Below are 22,364 nucleotides of genomic sequence, written 5' to 3' on the forward strand. Positions count from 1 at the left end.
AAGTCCAACCAGCCCTCACCAGCATGTTGCAAATTAAAGACGGCACACCTCCCAACCCTGAAAGTGCTCCCCTCCCTCTGGCCCTCCTCCTATGGCACTGGTCACCAAGCTTTCAGGCTTCCCATCTGTCACCAAGTCCTCTCGCTCCTCCCCTGAAAGGGGACTCTTTCACAGCTGCCTCCCGTGTGATGTCATTACCTTCGCTCTCTAGCTTATTCTCTTGCCTGTATTAATGCAAAGGCAATTCAACTGCCCTTTCCTCCCTTCAAGCCACCCAGACACATGCTGCCAGTCTGATCATGTCACTTCCTGGCTCAAAAAAACTTCAATGGCTTTTCAATGCCTAAAGAAACATTTGCTTCTATAATTGACCTCACTCCCTCCACGCACCCAATGTTTTTGCTCCACTAAGCTATGTACGGTCTCTAAACAAGACTGTACTTTCTCACCCGTGCTTCTAGAATGCCTTTTCAAGATCCAATTCAAATGCCAACTCTTCTATGAAATGTTACCTACCCATTTCCTGCAGAGTTCATCTTTCCTGGTGTATCTGAATTAGCATCCAATTGTGATTTAGTTATTTATGCATATACTTGTTTTTCTTACTACACTGTAAATACCTTGGAACAGGAGCCAGAACCCACCCATGTTCTCACTCCAGCAGAGTCTGATAGAAGGTCTTACACTTAGTAGGCAGTCGCTAAAGGCTGCAATTTAACTCCCAGTATTTCTCTCTATCAAGATCTCCATGTGAAAAGATACAACCTACAACTACTTCCCATCACCTTCCCTGCCAGAGTCATATTCTCACCTTCTTCAGTTCATCCTCTCAGCTCATCAGGGTTCTGTTAAAGTCACCCTTCTCGCTGGAGTAGGGAGGACATGCCTGGTTGACATGACCGCTTTCACTACAAGCACATGAAGCAGGGGTTACGACTTCCACTCTGTAGATGAGGAAGCACATGGGAAAGTCTGACGACTTAGGTCAAGTTTCAGAGCTCATCGAAGAGCCCTGGATTTCAAGCTGAGGGCCACTGACTCAAAAACTCATGTCCATCCCACTACACACTCCCACTGTACAGCCTCTTCAATTTCCTCACAACTACCACTTTCTAGGACTCTCCAGCGGCATGTTTACAATTGTTGTAACATTTACAACAGTCTCTGACCTGACGTGATCAAGCCCTTGCTGCCCATGAAGCAAAATCACCCAGGTCATTTCTTTCCATCTATTTCCAGGCTTTCTACTTCCTTCTTTTCCAAATCATTCTCAACTCAGTGGAAAGCCACTCCCAGGACTTCTACTCCAAATAATACCATCATCACTGTATTGAGGGTAAATCTGAAACACAAACATTAAGAAAACAAAAACACTTTTAAAGGCCACTGCTGCCCTCTGCACATGAATATCTGCTGCAACTCAGCATTGACAGGACCTACACCGAGTCAAGTCTTCCAGGACAGGGAACTGAAAAGACACTGACCCACCCATATTCTCCCCTTGGCAGGGATACTGAGGTTCTTCTATATAGGATGCACTAATTATGGGAAACTAGCTGTTAAGCCAGGGCTTGCTTAGTTCTGCCAAAAGCACAGGTATAGGTACTGCATGGACCAAGAGGATATGCAGTTTTAATCATCTTTATGCAGATTACCTATTAAAAATGGCTGGCAAAATCCTGAAAGAAAATATGGATACAAAACTATATATACATGCTATTAACACAACCATAAAATATGAATGCAGTGCCAAAGACTGAAAGGTAATGCACATACAAAAATGTTAAGGTATTAGAAGCTGTGTAAACATGAATGAATGTTTAAAATTCTTTAATATTATATTATTTCTCTGGTTATCTATTGCTACATAGCAAACCACCCCCTAGCTTAGAGGCTTAAAACACCACCACCATTTATTTCGCTCATGAATCTGCAAGTTGCACGAGGTTTGACATTGGCTGCGTGGCTCAAAGGCTAAGGGCTGGGATCCTCTTCATACTTGCTCACTCCTGTGTGTGGCAGTCAATGCTGGTTGTCAGGGTCTCCCTGGGGTTGTGAGCTGGAATACCTAACACATGGCCTGGGCTTCCTCACAACATGGTGGCTGGGTGCCAGGGGCAAGCATCCCAAGAGTCAGAAGTTATACTGCCATTTCTAACCTAATCTCACCTATTGCACAGTATAATTCATGTCCACTACATTCTTTTTTTTTTTAAGATTTTTATTTATTTATTCATGAGAGACAGAGAGAGACAGAGAGAGAGAAAGAGAGAGAGGCAGAGGCAGAGGGAGAAGCAGGCTCCTCGCTAGCAGGGAGCCCGACGCGGGACTCGATCCCAGGACTCTGGGATCATTACCTGAGCCGAAGGCAGACACTTAACCATCTGAGCCACCCAGGCACCCTGTCCACTACATTCTATTTGTTAGGAACAAGTCGTAAAGCAGGCCCCCCTATTCACGAGGATGTCGATCAGACTCTACCTTTTGATAGCAGACCTCAGAATCACTTCGGGAGTTTTAAAAATATACCCATCCAGACCAATTAAGTTGGAATCTCTGGGGAGATTCTAGTGCTCCCAAATAAGTACTTTTATTTATTTATTTATTTATTTTTAAGATTTTATTTACTCATTTGAGAGAGAGCGAGCGAGCACAAGCAGGGTGAAGGGCAGAGGGAGAAGCAGACTCCCCGCTGAGCAGGGAGCCTGATGTGGGACTTGATCCCAGGACTCCGGGATCATGACCTGAGCCAAAGGCAGATGCTTAACTGACTGAGCCACCCAGGTGCCCCCAAATAAGTACTTTTATTGAATTCCCCAGGTAATTCAAATGTGTAGTTGGGGGATAGACCCACAGAATTAAGATGATCTCTGAGCTTTCTACAGCTCCAAAATTATACATAGCAGCCTGATTTAGGAAGGATGAAAAGGCTAAAAAAGGTAAAATAAAAGTCTATTAAAAAACACCCACAAGTGGGGCATCTGGGTGGCTCAGCTGGTTGAGCGTCTACTTTCGGCTCAGGTCATAATCCCAGGCTTCTGGAATTGAGTCCTGCATTGGGCTCCTTGCTCAGCGGGGCGCCTGCTTCTCCCTCTGCCTGCCACTCCCCCTGCTTGTGCTCTCTCTCTCTGACCGATAAATAAAATCTTTAAAAAATAAAAAATAAAAGATAAAATAAAATAAAACAAAACCAGTTTGGCCAAATCCAACTTGTGTCTAATACTAATGATGATATATATAGCATTCAGTTCTTACTGTCCATTAAAGGTCAACTCAGAATAGGAATAAAGTCAGAAAAGACCAGACATTCTTGCAGAGCCACCTATAACCTTGCTGGAATGGTATCGGTACTTTCTAGCCTACCCCTGACTCTAGCTTATAGCCAAGTTGTAATTATCCAGGCAGCTCAACAGGACAGCACCCAGAGTACCCAGAACCCTTTTAGTGCCTGATGTTCACATCTCTAGGAAATAAGAAGTGTAAATCCAGTTCTTGAAATCCTAAATCTTGGGGTAAAAAATGGGTACATACATAAATATACACACATATACACACATTATTTCCATAATCACTTCTAAATCACTGTGCCTTAAACTAGTGATTTTCAAGATGTGGTCGGCAAAGAAAGCCTCTGACGGGCCAATATTACCTATCCCATGGATTGGCCCAACAATATATATTTAATGAATTTCAGCTATGTAATTATAATGTACACTGAAAGTCACAAGAATATAATTTAAAAATACAGTCACAATTAGAAGGATTTTAATTGACTATGAACTTTAAAATATTAATTTGGGGAAGATATTCAAAATGGAATAGAGAATATGCATGGATTCTAGGCCTTCTGTGGCCCAAAGCGATTCAAGTTAGAAAATTTTAGTTACTACAGAATAACTCAAAAGGCTGATAACTCTAGGATTTCTACGTTTTAAAAATAAGGATTTCCATAGATCTATCAGTTAACCACTTGCTTCTAAACCTGAATGAAAGCTAGCCATCACTCAGTGTTGTCTCCTAAAAGTTTACTAGCTGTTCTACTGACCCTCTAACTGGTTTTCCACAGTGGCAAAAGGGCATGAGTAGTAAGTTATACAGTCCACTGGAATCCTGGGCCCCAGTGAAGATTTTCTTGGACTGAAATTTAAGAAAATTACATTTCCTGATTATTAAAAGAAATACTACACATAAGCAAAGTAGCTGGTCCAAAGACTGACTAGATTACCACTTCTCAAACTTCAGTGTGCATATGAATCGCCTGGATCTTGCGGCAATGCAGATTCTAATTTAGCAGGTGTGGAGTGGGCCTGAGACTTCCATTTCTAACCAGCTCTTAGGTGACACTCAAGCTGCTGGCATCCATACTATTCCCCGAGTAGGAAGGAACTAGATAACCTCAGAGACCATCCGTAGGGCTCAAAAATCATACTACGGAAAACAGGCACTCAAACACAAACAGGTACACTCCAGCAACACTACTGACAACAGCCACAAGGTGGAAACAGCCCAGCCATGTCCACCACTGGATGAATGGATAAGCAAATCATGGTACAGACACATAATAGAATACTATCAGCCATTAAAAAAAAGTACTGAAATATGTTATAATGTGGATGAATCTCAAAAATACACTAAATGAAAGAAGGCAGTCATAAGAGAGCACATTTTATATGATTCCACGAATATGGAATATCCAGCATAGGCAAATCCAGAGCTGGAACATAATAAACTCACGGTGGCGGGGTGGGGGGGGGAATGGAGGGCAATTGCTTCATGAGTGTGGGGTTTCCCTCTGCAGTGATGAAAGCGTTAGGGAACTAGGCAGAGGTGATGGCTGTACAACACTGTGAATATAATAAATGCCACTCTTAAATGTGACAAAAATCACATTCTTACAGGAATATTAAATACCCAAACCCAAGATTCAATAATACACATAAAAAATATTTCCCACCATAAAGTAACATTTCATACAGCTCACTTAATCTTTCAGAGTCTCTATTTTTTCACTGACAAAATGTAGATATCCTGTCCACTGAAGAATTATAAGGAACCAAAGGAAAATGAATGAATTTATTCTGAACCATAAGATACTACATGAATAAGTAACTTCTCAAATTTTTGACTTCTCAAATTATATATGGTCTCAGTTATGAACAAGAATAACTGAAGATTTGGTGACTACTGAACACAGATATTGCTAATAAAGTACCAACTCTCTGGATAGATATTAAAAGTCCTGTGGCAAAAATCAACTTCCAGGAACGGTTCCTTTACACTGTGGCCAGTTTTGTTCAGCGGTATAATTAGCTAAGTTCTGACATATGTTAAGAAATTGATTGTCCTTCTCCTGTCTTTAAGAAAATAAAACAATTCACCAAATGCCCTGCCCTGTTAATTTCTTCTGTCTGAAATGCAAGAATCTATTTAAGATATTTAAGTCTAAACAAGAGAAAAGTCTCTCCCAAACTTATTAGTGAGGGAATATGTGAGCAGCAGCTCCGTGTTTCATTAATTGCTACATAAGCAGAGGCAGAGTCTGGCAGTGATTTTTTCTTAAATTCTAAGCCCCTCTCTTTGAAATTATAAATAGGCAAGGTGTGGAGTTATGGAATAGGTTGCCTTGCTCAGAAGAATCAAGCATACAAGGACCTTAGCTCGAAAAGAAAGTCTGCTAAAGGCTTTCACAAGTACACATTTAGGGAAGTTTTTGGTTTTTTTTTTTTTTACTAAAAATGCTACTTCCCATTCTCCCAATTTTCTCTGTATGCAATAGAGAGATAATAATCTGCCAGGTAAGAAAAACTCTTTACTAATAACAGCATTTCCTCCATCCTCCGTGAAGCAACCATTTGTAAACAGCACAACTTACCGCAAAGATTTTTAACAAAGTTTTCATGTAGAGCTTTCGGATGCCAAAGGAGACTCCAAAAATGGCAGGGACTATGATGAAAACAAGAAGGAGGGTGAAGAGGACAGTCAGGGAGATGCCCAGAAGGTTGACAATCAGGCTATCAAAAGGCAGCAACAGGAACATGGTGGAAGATCCAGGCAAGGCCAGTGCCCTCCACCCCAAGAACAAACCACCGTCTTCAGATGGTCCTGTCAGTTAGCACCGGCCTGGGAAAGAAAGCGAGTCCCCAAAGGATAGCAAACCCCGTTCCAAGTTCACATCATTTGACTGCCTGGGGGCAGAAGGACAGTAAAAAGGGCCACAGGGGGCAGCCCAAAAACGCCAGCTCTCCCCAGAACCGATGGACTTTGGAGGTGAATGTGGCAGGACCAATCTTCAGTACAAGCATCCGAATCCAGGCAGAGTTTCTGTGAAAGTGAGTAGTGAGGGAGGGATCTCTGCTCTGTTACCCTTCTGCTCCTTCCAGAAGTTTTACTTTTTCTTTCCTGCTCAAGAGCATTTAGTAGATAAATCTGTTCTGAAGATCTGTCATTGCCAGAAGTACCAAGAAGAGTTCAACTTGGTGCCAGAACAATCCTGATAACTTCTGTGGAGGGGGGGTGACTGCTGGCCTTCACACAGAAGGCTACTGAACTTGAATATGTGGAAATTAAATAATTGTTTTACTTAAAACTCCTTCATAAGCTGAAAACTGTGTTCATTGTAGAGAGTTCACATCTGGCCCCATTCGTCCTCTAGAGAGGTTCCTGGTGCATGCTGCTTCCAGGACCCTCCAACCTGGAGAGCTACAGTCTTTGCCAGCAGGACCCAGGGGCTGGCACAGAATGTCTCATGCTGCCTGCGCTGAGCGTTAACTCCAGACGTGTCTGGCATTGGTTTCCTCTGGACGGTCTTCTCCCTAAGGCCCCCTTCTCAGCGGTGACCTGGGTTCTTGGCAAGAAGTTGCTTACATGCTGCCAAAGCTGGGGGTGGAAACAGAAACACCATCAGTCACACAAATCAAGAGGAGAAACATCAATATGCTTTGGGGGTGAGGGGGGCTGTTTTAGAGTAAGCCTAGAGTCAGTGCCAGCTTCTCGAGTCATCAAGGTCAAAGGGAGCAGGCACAGCGACAGGTGTCTGGCAGACGGAGAGGCGGGAAGCAAATGGAGATGTTTCGTATAGCTTTCGATTCCAACGATATCATCTGTGGCCAAGTTTTTGAAGAGAAAATATATGGATATATGCCACATTTTAGAAGTTTGGACAAAAGATCCATCATATACGGATATATGCCACATTTCATTTATACTACAAAAAGTAGATTTCCCTCCTTCTTGTCCCCAGATACCCAGCAGATGCAGCCGTGTTACCAGCTTCATATTCTCCCCAAGGTGTTCTGCACTTACGTGAGGAAATCCTAACTTACCTTTACTACTCACCCCCTCACCCTGGCAACAATAATGATGCCATATTCTGCACACTGTTCTTCAACTTGCGTTTTGGGTTTGTATCTCTAGCTTACCATATCTTGGAAGAGTACTCCATCAACACATGCAGGGCTCCCTCTCTTTACAGGTGCATAGTTTTCAACTTTGAGACTATACCATAGGGGCGCCAGGGTGGCTCAGTCTGTATCGTATTTTCAAATTGGCTTTTTCCAATTAACATAGCCACTCGTGAACTACACTACTTTAAATACCTTACAAAAGTATTTCAATTTTATATTACTTATCTCTAACCACAAGTTACCAATGCAAGTCCTGCACTTGGGAACGTCCTTTCAAATCTCTGGCAAACTCTGCGGCTTCACACCAATCACCTTCTGGCTCCGCTCCTATACATTTATAGAAGGTTGAGAAATTGAATAAGCAGGTTACTACCTTTACCTTAAATTTTGTCCAGTACCTTTTTAGAACTCGTAGAGCCTCTTCACAGTTTCTTTCATAACCTGTCAACAGTATTATTTCTGTTTTACCAATTAGGAAACAAAGGCAGACAGAGACAGATCCAGTTCTTCAGACTCCTAACCCAGTACTGCTCCCATTACATTCCCACGCATTTAGTGATTAAATCAACAGGACATGCTATTCCGTGGCACTGAGTCACAAATACTAGTTCCTATTTTGGATCCTCCAGTTCTTCCATTTTAACACGATCATCATCACTGCTAACGTTTACTGAATACTAACAACACGAAAGACCCTGAGCTCCCATAACAAACATTTTACATATCTGACCCTCACCTAAGTCTCACAAGCCTATGGTGGAGTTCTTAGTACCATTGCTATTTGACACAGGATGAATCAAGGCTTAGAGAATTAAGTAAGTTACCCAGAATGACACAGCTACTAAGTAGCAGAGTAGGTTTGGAGCAGGGGATCTGTCTCACAGCCCAGGCTCTTTAACCACTATGCCCTCCTAACTCCCAAACTACCCTGAAATAAATTAACACTTCCTTCATGCCAGGCCTGCTCTACAGAACTTCTTGCGGTCAGAGAAAAACCACAAGGCCAATCTGGATTCATGTATCAGAATTTGGTGTTCTCAGAATCCAAGGTACAAACCTACCCTTTCATTTTTATAAACTGGCCAAACTGACTCTACGTGCCAGATTTCTAACAACATCCCAGCAGAGGCTGAGGAAATTAGAAATATTTCTGAGACTTAATTTGCTGAGTCACTGTATTCTTTAAACCTGTTTAATTCCAGCCTAATTCTAGGGCCACATCTCTGTCCCACTCTTCCCTGTCCCCCTTGTCCAGCATTCCCGTGGAAAAGAAGCAGCAAAATCTCTCTGTCCCACTAGCCATGGTTACCCTGAGTTCCATGGACTCAAGATGACGGACACTGGGGTCACTGTGATTTCCCATGCCAGAGTTTAGATCTCTTTTCTTCAAATCACAATCAACTGAGAATTCCCAAGGTTATTCTGGGTTCATGCCCCCAAAACATTAAACATATTATTGCTATAAACTAATTCCCTCTCTTAGTTCAGGAGTTGGCGAACCACGGCCCATAGGCCAAATCTGGCTTTGGCCTGTTTTTCTAAGACTCTTAGCTAGGAATGGTTTTTACATCTTTAAAGAATTGTAAAAAACAAAGAATAATTTGTGACAGAGACCACGGCCAGCAAAGCCTAAAATACTTACTATCTGACCCTACAGTTTGCCAACCCATGATCCAGCCACTCCTTTCTCCCCCCAGAGGCACTGAACTCCCCTCTAGGGTCCTGCCCCACCCCTTGAGTTCATGTTCATGAGTGCCAGACTCCAGAACAGAGAGAACAGTAACCTAGCCAAACAAGTTATCTGGCCAATGCTAAACAATCCTCACATAAATTCTTAGAAGTAAAGAGAAAAAGCAAGCCAACTGCAGTTATCAGACAGAGTTCCAAACATCTTGCTGGATTAACAGAGCGGCCATTAAAGCCAGAAGACTGGTGTCTTAGGCGTCCTTAACACAAACTTTGATCTCTGGAAATATTATCAGAAAATTAGTCACAGCAGAGCTCTACCACACCACAATTTCCAGATAACTGCTCATTTAGGAGAGGGTATCACTTTGCTTCCAGTAAATATAACCATGACTCCATAAGCATGAGGTAGTATTTGCTCATTCTCTTAATTTCCACAGCTTTCAGCCAAACTTACGGAGAGTTATTTGGACCAAAGTTCCCCTAACAGCCCAAAGGGTCCAGAGAAAAATCTAAGAACCAAGTAGTTCTCAGCCTTTTAGAAGGGAATGTGACAGAGCCCATCACTAAGCTAACTAAACTCTTCAACCCACTGAATGGCACACGTGGGCCTTTAAGCCCCCAAACGACCCAATTTCCAGTGCTCCTCAGTTCTCAGAGTGACGAGTTCATTCATTCAACAAATATTCACTGGGCACATACTATGTGCCACACATTATGTCAGGCGGTATTTAGTAGTGAACAAATATGCCTAGAGACAAGCATTAAGCAAATAAGCATACACACAAAATCATAATTTTACACTCTGATGATTATTAGCAAGAAAAAGAGGATCCTGGAAGAAAAAATAACAGAGGGAACTCCATTTAAATCAGTTCTGACCCAATCACAAGACAGGGACTATTATGATTCTAACTGCAGAGTCAAATACAGTTGACCCTTGAACAGCAGTACAGGTTTAATTGTGCAGGTCCACTTATATATGGATTTTTTTGATAACCACAGTACCATAAATGTATTTTCTCTTCCTTATGATTTTTTAAAAATTTTATTTATTTTGAGGCAGAGTCCGTGCACGCACGCACGCGCAAACGAGGGAGCAGAGGGGCAGAGGGGTAGGGAGAGGGAAAGGGAGAGAATCTCAAACAGACTCCATGCTCAGGGCAGAGTCCAATGCAGGGCTCGATCTCACAACCCTGAGATCATGACCTGAGCTGAAACTAAGACTCAGACACTTAACCAACCAAATGAGCCACCCAGGCATCCCTCGTTATGATTTCCTTAGTAACATTTTCTTTTTCTAACTTACTTTTTTATAAGAACACAGCATATGACACATACACACAAAATACGTGTTAACCTAATTGACTGTATCGGTAAGACTTCTGGTCAACAGTAGGCGATTAGTTAAGTTTTAGGAAGGTTAAAAGTTACACGCAGATGGGCGCCTGGGTGGCTCAGTCGTTAAGCGTCTGCCTTCGGCTCAGGTCATGATCCCAGGGTCCTGGGATCGAGTCCCGCATCGGGCTCCCTGCTCTGCGGGGAGCCTGCTTCTCCCTCTCCCACTCCCCCTGCTTGTGTTCCCTTTCTCGCTGTCTCTCTCTGTCAAATAAATAAATAAAAAAAAAAAAAAAAAAAAAGTTACACGCAGATTTTAGACTGTACAGGGAATCGGAGTCTTTAAAGCCCATGTTGTTCAAGGGCCAATTATATTTCTTTTCAGCTAGCTCTCTGTGACACGTACTACTTCAGGAGACCATGACTACCAGAATATGTCTAGAGAGAGGTCACATACCAACTCAAAGAAAGTATACCATTTCATTAAACATAAATGCTTAGGCAACAAAGGGATAATGCATTTTTTAAGCACACCAAGCACAATGTCTGTCACATATTAGATTTCAATAAATGGTATGTACCATCATTCCATTGGGATCAGAAGAAACCCAGGGTATTGTCTTCAGTTTTTTTCTTTAAAGATTTATTTATCGATTTTAGAGAGAGCACGCGCGTGCGCAAAAGAGAGTGAGAGCACATTCATGAGTGGGGGGGCGGGGCAGAAGGAGAGAGAGAGAACCCCAGACTCCCTGCTGAGCCCAGAGTCTAACATGGGGCTCGATCCCAGGACCCTGAGATCATGACCTGAGCCAAAAATCAAGAGTCGCCCGCTCAACTGACTGAGCCACCCAGGGGCCCGTCTTCAGTTCTAAATACCAAACTTTAAGAGAGCTAGATAGAGAGGAAAGCATTTCAAAGTATGTCACAAAACCCACAGGCCAAAAAATACTACATGCCTAACAAGCACTAGGTGCTCAGTAAAAAGGTTAGTTGTAAAGCACATAAATGTTAATTAAAACTAGTGAGATGGCAAAAAAAATTATTTTATAAACCACCATACTGGTGACAATGAGAAAATATTCTCAAATACTGCTGGCTAGAGTCTAAAAATGGTACAACCTCTTTAGAGAACAACTCAGTAAAGGCTATCAGAATTTTACTTTTTTAAGATTTTATTTATTTATTTGACAGCAAGAGAGGGAACACAAACAGGGGGAGTGGGAGAGGGAGAAGCAGGCTTCCTGCTGAGCAGGGAGCCTGATGCAGGTGATTGATCCCAGGACCCTGGGATCATGACCTGAGCCGAAGGCAGATGCTTAACTGACCAAGCCACCCAGGCACCCCGGCCATCAGAATTTTAAATGCACAAAACCTTAGCTCCAGCAATCCTACCTCTAAAAATGTATCCTAAAGATAAACTAGAGGGGTGCTTGGGTGGCCTAGTCAGTTGACCATCTGACTCTTGATTTCAGCTCAGGTCATGATCTCAGGGTCCTGAGATTGAGCCCCCCGTCAGGCTCCACGATGGGCGTGTAGCCTGCTTAAGATTCTCTCTCTCCTTCTCTCTCTGCCCCTTCCTGCTTGCACACACTCTAAAAAAACAAAAAACAAACAAGCAAAAAACAGGTAAATTAGAACAGTAGTTTTCAACCAGGGGCCATTTGCCCCCCAACCTCTCCCCTCTCCCCCCAACACTCCCCCTACCATTTGGTAATGTTTGTAGACCTTGTTAGCTGTCAGGACTCAGGATGGGGAGCTGCTGGCAACGAGTACAAAGACGACAGGGATACTGCTAAACATCCTGTAATACGTAGGTCACCTCTTACGGCAAAGAATTATCCAGCCCTAAATGACAATGGTGCTGAGGCTGAGAAACCCTGTACTGATGCATATACAAGACGATGTACGTGCAGGGTTACTGACTGCAGCACTGTTCTGTAATATCCAAAGAAACATCAACGTCCACAATTAACAGAAGATACAATGGAATGCTATTCATCTGTTAAATGAAAAAAGACATTTACTTGTGCACTGATAAAGAAACAATCTACCAGTTAGATGCAGAACAATGTCCACAGTAAATACCAATTGAGAGGGAAGAAAAGGAAAAATCTACAGTTTATATGTATTTGCAAAGATACAGATCTCTGGAAAGATACAAGAATGGCTACAGCTGCTGCCTCTAGGAGTGTGAGGGCGAGGTCACTTTATCTTTTTTGCTACCTTTAAAATTTTATTTACCATTTTGAATAGGTAATAGTGCTGGGGGGAACTGAATGTCAAGTGTATTAGAGTAGTGGAGTATAAGAAATTTGCTTGAATGGAATGCTGGTGCTTAGGAGAAAGTATACAGTGTTTCCAAGGAAACAGGTTAGCACTCAGAGCTACTAGGTTGAAGTGAACCTGAAGTGCTAAAAAATCAAGACTATACATAGAGCTGACATCAATCCTAGATAAAATAAATGGTTTAAGACAAAGTCAAGATAGAGTAAGCTAAAGGATAACTCAACTCACCAGAAAGACGACAGTAACAGGGTCAGTTTTGGGGTCCTGATCTTAGCTAAGGTCACCCTGACCTTACGTACCTTTCCCCTTGCCTACAAAGGACTAACGTGAGTTGGAACTGGGTAGTAAGAAACCTGGTACCAAGTTCCCCCAGAGCAACATGAAGTCTTCGAAGCTGGAAAAGAAAAAAAGGACAAAGGACACAGGATATTTTGATATTCAGGGGCAATCAGCCTAAGAAAGGACAATTTAACTTTCTGGGGTTTTTAAGACCCAAGAAGTTTCATTACCCAACCTGAATGCTGCTCTGTGAGCTCCATCTCAGAGATGGTGTTTTTACATTTGAGTACTGTATATGTAATTGCATATTACATATACAGTATGTATATGTAAACTGTATACAGTTTCTGGCCTTTTTTTTTTTTTAATCTTTTTTTGTCTGGCTTATTTCACTCAGCACAATTATTCTGAGAGTCATTCATATTGCAGCACATGTCACGAGTTCATTCCTTTTTACTGCTGAGCTGTAGCCCAAGGTATGGATATACCACATTCGCTTATGCATTCACCTACCGATGAACAACTGGATTGTTCCAGTTTGGGCCTGTTACAAATAAAGCTGCTATCTACAAGTCTTGATATGGACATACATTTTAATTTCTCTTAGGTAAATACCTAGGAGTGGAATGACGGAGTCTAAAGCAGGTGTATGTTTACCTGCCAAACTGTTTTTTTTTTTTTTTTTTTTTTTAAAGATTTTATTTATCTGTCAGAGAAAGAGCACAAGCAGGGGAATGGCAGGCAGAGGGAGAAGCAGGCTGCCCACCAAACAAGGAGCTCAATGCGGGACTCGATCCCAGGACCCTGGGATCATGAACTGAGCCAAAGGCAGACGCTTAACGACTGAGCCACCCAGGCATCCCGCCAAACTGCTTTCTAAACTGGTTGTACCATCATTTTGCATCCTCACCAGCAGTGTATGAAAGTTCCATTTGCTCTACAACCTTACCGCCACTTGATGGGATCAGTCTTTTTTTTTTTTTTTAAGATTTTATTTATTTATTTGACTGATAGAAATACAGTGAGAGAGGGAACACAAGCAGGGGAAGTGGGAGAGGGAGAAGCAGGCTTCCTGCGGAGCAGGGAGCCCAATGCGGGGCTCGATCCCAGGATCCTGGGATCATGACCTGAGCCAAAGGCAGGCGCCCTAAGATCAGTCTTTTTAATTTTAGACACACTAATCGATGTGAAGTGGTATCTCATAGTTTTGACTTGCATTTCCCCAATGACCAATGATATTGAGCATCTTGTTTGCTTATTCACCATCCATCTATCTTCTTTGGTGAAGTGTTCAAATCCTTACCTATTTTTTATTAGGTTATTTTATTACTTAGTTTTGTTACTGGCTATTTTTTTTAAAAAATCAAGCTTTTTTCCCCCCAATGACTAAATAGTGTTAAAATGAGAAAGCATTATTATGGACTACACACTTAAAAATGGTCAAGATGGTTAAAAAAAAAAAGAGAGAAAAGATTGATCCCACAGACCAAAAGAGAGAGAGAGAGAGCATTTCATCACAAAGGTACAAAATTTGTGAACCATCAGACTTCTTTGTTCAACTTGCTACAAACCTGAAACAATCGTAATTATGCAAAGAAAAATCACTAAGACATGAAACAAAAAAACCAATGAATACAACCACAAACTATTTTAACCTCAGAATTATTACTAAGAGCCTAAAATGCTCCTTTATCTTTATGCTCAGCTGACAGTGATTCTGTTGTCCAACACAGCAGCCACTAACCACATATAACTCTTGAGCACTTGAAATGTGGGTAGTCCAAATTGAAATATGCTGTAAATGTAAATAAGATACACACTGGATTTGAATGTTCTCTGAAAAACTGAACGTAATCATTAATAATCTGCATATTGATTACATGTTGAAGTGATATTCTGGATAATTTGGATTAAATAAAATACATGATTAAAATTATTTTCGTGTGTTTCTTTGTACTTTTTAAAAAGTGGCTCTTACACGGGATGCCTGGGTGGCTCAGCTGGTTAAGTGTCTGCCTTCGGCTCAGGTCATGATCCCAGAGTCCTGGGATCAAGTTCCGCATCACGCTCCTTGCTCAGTGGGAAGCCTGCTTCTTTCTCTGCCTGCCACTCCCCCTGCTTGTGCTCTTTGACAAATAAATACTTCGTGAAAAAAAAAATTAAAAAAAATAAAAGTGGCTATTACAAAATGTAAAATCATATATATGGTGTGTATTGTATTTCTATTGGACAGCACTGATCAAAAACGTTTATTTTTTATTTATTTTATTTAAGTAGGCTCCACACCCAGCATGGAGCCCAACACAGGGCTCGAATTCACGATCCTGAGATCAAGACCTGTGCTGAGATCAAGAGCCGGATGCTTAACTGACTGAGCCACCCAGGCGCCCCTGATCAAAAACTTTTAAAGCAGACCCTGAAAATAAAATATGTGTAACTGGTAAAGAAAAAAACATATACATATTTTTTCCCTCCCCATTCCTCTGCTGTGTGAAGAAAATGATACCGTAGAGGAGCTTAGAATTGGAACTCAGGAGTCTCCTTAGCTAAGAGTTCAGGCACAGCTTTGTTACTATCTGGTCTGTAAGTCATTCAGCTTCCCTGGATTTCAATTTCCTCATCAGTTTTTTGGTATTTTAATTCAAAAGGTCAACAAAAATTTATTATGCTCCTACTTTTTACAAAGCATTATTCTAATATTGCAGATCTTGGGCTTATAGTTTAAAAGGAGGTGCAATGCAAACACAAGGCAAACTAAAAGAGTGCCCAAAGAAAGGAGACAAGGCCCTGTGACTGGGTGGCAGGTGCACGGGTATGCATGTTTTACAGGACAGAGAGTACCTTTAAAGGAGTTAGGAAAAACTGCAAGCTTTATAACATTCCTATTAACTCCAAAATTCAGTGCTTTTAAAAAGCATTCATCATGCTATCCTAAGTATTTTGTAGTTTAGTGATACATGGAATTGATGATATTTGGTCAAGTCCTCCCCTGAGCATAATGATACAGAAAGACGTAAATGCCACTCCATAATGAGGTTCTACTTTACTTGAAAAAACAATTTTGTAGTACAGTTCAACCATAATCAAATAATCTCAGCTTCTAGCTCCAGAAAGCAAGAGATTTTTAATAAAAGGTAACATTTTGTGACGTGCATACAGATAAGTGGTTTATTCTTCAGCAGAAACCAGTTACCAGGCTAGACTCCTAGCTAACCACTGTACTCTTTCCGATACCACAAACACAAAAAAAACCCACACAAGGGGTGGGTGACTCAGTCAGTTAAGTGCTGACTCTTGATTTCGGCTCAGGTCATGATCTCAGGGTCCTGAGTGTAAGGCTCTGCACTTGGTATGGAGCCTGCTTAAGATTCTCTCTCCCTCTTCTCCCTCCCTCTACTAAAAAAACAAAACAAAACAAGAACAAAAAACCCACAAAACCCACACAAAATATAAAAGTTCTCCCTGCACCCATGTCTGTAGGGTAATGATTTACCAAGACACCCCGATGCTGTTATCTCAGCAGTTATTTCCATAAGCTGGATACCACTGTATTTAAGGCACAAGGTGACAAAAGTCCACCCTGAAAATAATTTATAAACAACTATGTTACGTCATATAAACCAAACTTAAAAGCAAACTCGATGAACTCTATCTACAAAGATTCCTTTGCTCACAGCATTCCTTGGAGGTACAATATCCCCTCCAATTTTAAGGCTGAAGACTGAGGTACAAGTACTGAATTTACCTGTCTTTCCTGAGATAAGGAAACTTAACAGCACAAAATGTGCTAAGAAATACATACTAGTTTTGTAAAAAACAAAAAAAGAAAAGAAGGCAAACACCTAATCCATGTTACACCCAGCCTAGGATTTTTATCTGTTAATGGCAAGAAAGGATGTTCTATGGAAGGGTACTATGGTTCTCTCTGCTATCAAGAGCAAAACTTCAGGAGTGCATGCCAAATCATCCCAGTTTCCCTTAGTTACTCTTTCTTAAATAGCTGTGAATGTTATCTACATCTGTTAAAGTTTGTAATTATTCTCAGTCTGGTATTCCCCTTCTAAGGTCACAAGTTTCCCATGTTTACTAAAAGCTGTGATTAGAATTTCTCATTTGTCCCATGTCTGGCTTAAGAAATATTTTAAGACATATCCCCTAGTTTTATTATTCCAGAATTTGATGGGAAAGTTCCTATTAACCCATCCAAACCTTTCATTGTAAAAGTCTTCATTATAGCCCTCCCACACACTTCCCTTTCCTTAAAGAAACAACTTAAAGGTAGTACTATGGTACAGGAGAAAAAAGACTGAATGTGGAGTTGGGAGAGGTTTCCAGCCTCTTTGGACTCTTATTTCCGGTTGATCTGGACAAATCTCTGAACATCTATGGACCCTGAGGGTGCATTAAAAATGAAAAAGTTGGGCGCCTGGGTGGCTCAGTTGGTTAAGCGACTGCCTTCAGCTCAGGTCATGATCCCAGGGTCCTGGGATAGAGTCCCGCATCGGGCTCCCTGCTCTGAGGGGAGCCTGCTTCTCCCTCTCCCACTCCCCCTGCTTGTGTTCCCTCTCTCGCTATGTCTCTCTCTGTCAAATAAATAAATAAAATCTTTAAAAAAAAAAAAAATGAAAAAGTTAGGGGCGCCTGGGTGGCTCAGTCGTTAAGTGTCTGCTTTAGGCTCAGGTCATGATCCCAGGGTCCTGCTCCCTGCTCCACGGGAAGCCTGCTTCTCCCTCTCCCACTCCCCCTGCTTGTGTTCCCTCTCTCGCTGTCAAAAAAAAAAAAAAAAAAAGTTAGAAAGATGACCTGGAAGTTCTCATCCACATCTGAAGACTTGTTTCAACCTGTCCTCCAGCACTTTGATCATTTTAGGTGTCCTTTTCTGGCCCTTCTCCAATGCTATTACGTATTTCTTAGTTGAACAACTTCCAATAGTAGACTATGTCCCAAAAAAGTACATTATGATTTTACACAACAGTACAATTTTTATTTTGAATCTCAAGCTGCTTTTGATATCAAGGATTTATCCCAGAGCTTAGGGAAGGGGGACATGGATGGGACAGGCTTAACCTGAAGATCAGTTGTTGAGGCTGGATGATGGATACATGCTGGTTCACTATTTTATCTATTTTTCTATGTCTGAAAGTCTCTATAATACAAAGTTGGTAAAAAAACAAACAAAAAAACACTATCAAAGTGAGAAGACAATACCAGACTGGCATTATTACAGGACTCATTTCTACAGTCTCTGGCATACGGATAACTGCTTTCACACCATTTCCCTTGGGTTGAGAGAGAATCTACAGGAGATGAAACTAAGCAGAGGCACTCAAAGTTCAGTCAAAATTAAGGAAAATGAACCAGAAAGGAAATGCTGTCAAGGTTATCACTGAGAAGATCCATGGCACTGAGGGCATGAGCAGTGAGAGGCACTTATATCTAGTATAGTATGGAACTTATTTCCACAGAGTAATACCATATGTTTCAAACAGTATGTTTTCTCTAACTTTGAAACTGCAAAAGTTAAAACCCTACGTGAAACGAAGTGAGTAAATAAACAAGACCCTCTGGTAGGAGGATGCCTTGCAGGGCGTGAAATCAAAACGGAAAGATAAGGGATTTCGGGGGTTAAGAAATTCTAAAGAAAGAAAAATGGGTTCCTCTGGAGAACAAGCGAGAAAATCCACATCCCAGCGAAGCCAAAGGACCTAAGAAAGGAAATTACAGGAGAAGGCGCCTCCTCGTGATCTCTAATACCCCCTCAGCCCTCCCGAGCTCCACTCCTCCACGCTCGGGGAGGACGGGCTGCGGAGCACCTGGGATGCGGGGGAAGCCCGGAGAGCCCATCCGGAGGGGGACCGGACCGAGCAGGGAGTGGCGGGAGCCGCCCGACACCGGCCTCCGGGGCGCTGCTGCGGGACCCGAGGGCGGCGCCGCGAGCTCGCCCGGGGAGGGGCGCGGACTGTTCCACTGCGGCCGAGGGGGCGGAACGTTCCGACGGGCCGGGAAACCCCAGGAAGCGGCAATGGTGTCTCCTGACGCCGCAGCGGCGTAGGGACGGGGTTCCCAGACCGCAGGCCGCTCGCGGGGTGCCTGGCCCCGAACCCCCGGGCCCGCTGCCGGCTCCCCTGGGGCCAGTGACCTTCAGAACCGGCGGGAACTCGGTCATACTCACCGACCGCGAGCCTCCGGAGCTGCCAGTCCCTCCGTGGACGATCCCTCCCGCCCTTGGCCGCCGCCGCTGGCCGAAGCGTGCGTAAAGACGTGCGCGCGCCCGCCCTTTGTCTACGCCGCTTTGACGTGACCCCTCGCGTCCCATCCCCACCCCTCCCGCCGTTTAATCTCTCGCCCGGCACCCGCGCGCCGGGCGCGCGCCGGGCGGGGACCCCGAGGGGCGGGGCGCCGCGTCACCTGCCCGCGGTCGGGGGCGCCTGGGACGGACCGAGGCGCCCCCTGGCGAGCGAGGAGCCGTTACCGCGGGCTGGCGGAGCGCTACGGAGGCTGATGCTGTGCTTCGAGGGCCCTGGTCCCCTGCCCCTCACCGCGGCGCGCGTCCCTCGGGATTCCTGCTCCAATAAGGGGAGCGCTTCCGAAAGAGGGGTCTCCACGTTTCTGAGCTGTGCCCGGGCCCGAATACTGGTTACTTCCCCCAAGGTGCTCTCGTGTAGGTTCTAGAGAGGGTGAAATCTGTCCTGATCAGCGAGAAAGGCTTGAGTCACAAAATTATCTTGTCGTCTTGGGGCTGTTGTGAGTATGCGGTGAGATAGGGTTCTGTATGTAAAGAACCTAGCTCAAGGCCTGGCACACTCAAGAAACAGCTGCCATTACATCACCATCACTGCCACCACCATCACCATCACCATCATCGAAACCATCGTCATCATCCCTGAGTGTCATTTGTCTTACTAATGAAGCCGCGGAGTGCAAGGGGTTTGTGTGGGCAATCTCCTTGTTCCCTCACAGCTGGAACTTTGCAACGTCCACCTCAACTCGGAACGGATCTCTCTGCTTAAGTCTAGCTGGTGCCTGCTGGAGTTTGCCTGTGTATTTCTCACCAGCACTTCAGACTTCAAATGCCTAACCCAAGGACCCAAGTTTATCATCTTCTCTCAAATGGATTCTCCTTAGGAAGAAAAATAGCCCTTCTCCTTGTTCTTAAAAGACATTTTTACCTCCAATACCAAGCCCCCCCTCCCCCAGTTTATTCTGTGTACTAGTGTCGGATTGCCATTCCTTGCTAAATAACTTGATAATAAATCTTCAGGGTAAAGTCCACATTCTTAAGCCTCAAAATCTGACGATAAGAATGACGGCTCTACTCCAAAACACTGGACCACTCATTTCCACTCATCACCACACCCGTTTGGGATTTATCACATATTTTAAACTCAATCATTTATCTATTCATTTAACAAATCTTCACCGAGTCCTTCCCATGTGGCCAGTTTTTGCCATTGTCCCAATGGCAATACAAAGTTGAATAATTCATGGCCTTGGAAAATCTTCAACTAGATTAAATTCCATAAAGGAAACTGGACATCATACATTTTTGTGTCCTCCTCAGTGCTAGGGCTAGAATTTTAAAGTGGTCACTACCATCTTAAATGCTTTTTGGATTCTGATATCTGGTCTCCTTTCCTGCCTCCAGAACCAGTCAAAACTTAGAAGTAGTCTGTGCTCTGCTTTTGTGTATTTGTGTTTATGTTTTCTTACAATCCCCACCATTTATTACTGTTCTTTCTATACGATAATTTTGAAATTTAAAAATGTTTCACACATTTTAGAGACTCAACACAAATGACATTGATTGATTCTTTGCCCAGCCAAGTAGTAGACTCAGTTGTTGGGTATCAACACACACACACACACATTCCTTGACACATTCTCTAAACTTCTTTAGTGCAGGAAGGCAATCCCAAACTTCCTTTTGAAGAGGGAGCCAAAAAGAACTGGGTTAATATGGTTCCCTCAGGTTCCAGAATTTTGTTTTCAAAGGTCAATGATATAGGCAAATCTCTGTCATACCCATTTCTAGGCAGAGGAATACAAATGAGAGAGATAAGATGAGCAAATAATGCTTGAAAAGTTGGACACAAAGTAGGTTTATCTATAGAGAAGGCCCACTGCCTATAGCATGACTAGGCTTACATCCAACACTAAATTCCTTGTCACTCCGAATTTGGACTGTCTTTAGATTATTGTTGAGGTATTTCCCCATTTTAGAATGAAAATACTCTTAATACAAAAACTATGTGAGTAATCTTAAAAACCTGATGGATAGTCCATTAAGAAAGGGGGATCTTGGGGCACCTGGGTGGCTTAGTTGGTTAAATGTCCGGCTCCTGATTTGGGCTCAGGTCATGATCTCAGGGTCATGAGATGGAGCCCCGCCTGGGCTCTGCTATCAGCAGGAGTCTGCTTGGAATTCTCTCTCTCCCTCAGCCTCTCCCCTCCCCCAATCCGGGCACACACATTCTGTCTCTCTCAAATGAATAAATAAATCTTTAAAAATCTATAAATAAAAAAATTTAAAAGGGGGATCACAGTGTTAACAACCCCCATGTCATTCTGACTTTGAGCTAATTTCCCAAAATGTGCCTCTATAATCATTGTGTTTGCTGTGTGTATGGCAAATGGGAAGATATTCCTTTTAAAGATGCCCTTTCCCCCAGTAGAATATTCCCATAAGTGTGCTGCATAATTTCTTTCCCTTCCACAGATACCTTTTCATGTATAAAGCCTTTGACATTAAGAGGTGAACCACAACTATTTACTAAACAACTAGCAATACCAATGCTCATTTCCAAGCACCAAGAGAAAAAGACAAATTAAGCAAAAGGTGTATTCTTTTTATTTATTTAATTTTATTTTTTAAAGATTTTATTTATTTATTTGAGAGAGAGGGAGCACAAGCAGGGTGAGGGGCAGAGGGAGAGGGAGAAGCAGGCTCCCCGCTGAGCAGGGAGCCCAGGACCCTGGGATCATGACCTGAGCCGAAGGCAGATGCCTAACTGACAGCTACCCAGGCACCCCGAGGTGTGTTCTCTATAAAAAAATTTTTAATTGTGGCAAAATACACATAAAATTTACCATCTTAACCATTTCTAAGTGTACAGTTCAGTGGTGTTAAGTATATTCACATTATTGTGCAATCAGTCTTTACAAATTTTTCGTCTTGAAAAACCAAAACGTATACCCATTAAACAAAAACTTCCCATTCCTTCTCCCCCCAGCCTAGGCAACCACCATTCTACTTCTGTTTCTGAGTTTAATTACTCATACCTCATACTCATATCTAAGTGAAATCCTATAATATTTGTCTTTTCGGGACTGGCATATTTCACTTAGTCTAATGCCTTCCAGGTTCAAGGTGTC

At 42.8% G+C, this 22,364-nt stretch overlaps 1 protein-coding gene across 5 annotated transcripts in view; it reads right to left on the minus strand.

The window, feature by feature from the left end:
* Positions 1 to 19,315, minus strand: part of GPAT4 (glycerol-3-phosphate acyltransferase 4) — a 33,731-nt gene extending 14,416 nt beyond the window's left edge. For 2 of the 5 annotated variants that reach the window (XM_064585512.1, XM_045879895.3), the window contains exons 1-2: positions 19,165 to 19,315; positions 5,873 to 6,876 (exon numbers count right to left, since the gene is read on the minus strand). In XM_064585512.1, coding sequence (XP_064441582.1) covers positions 5,873 to 6,037 — 165 coding nt within the window. In that variant the 5' untranslated portion in view covers positions 6,038 to 6,876; positions 19,165 to 19,315. Of the gene's footprint in view, positions 1 to 5,872; positions 6,877 to 7,645; positions 7,731 to 7,782; positions 7,845 to 19,164 lie in introns of all 5 variants that reach the window. The other 3 variants (XM_045879897.3, XM_064585511.1, XM_045879896.3) reach the window with 3 other exon arrangements.
* Positions 19,316 to 22,364: the final 3,049 nt, after the last annotated feature.

This window comes from Mirounga angustirostris, unplaced genomic scaffold, assembly GCF_029215605.1.
Source record: "Mirounga angustirostris isolate CCGP_5_RB_7025 unplaced genomic scaffold, mMirAng1.0.hap1 SCAF_2, whole genome shotgun sequence".
Classification (NCBI taxonomy): domain Eukaryota; kingdom Metazoa; phylum Chordata; class Mammalia; order Carnivora; family Phocidae; genus Mirounga; species Mirounga angustirostris.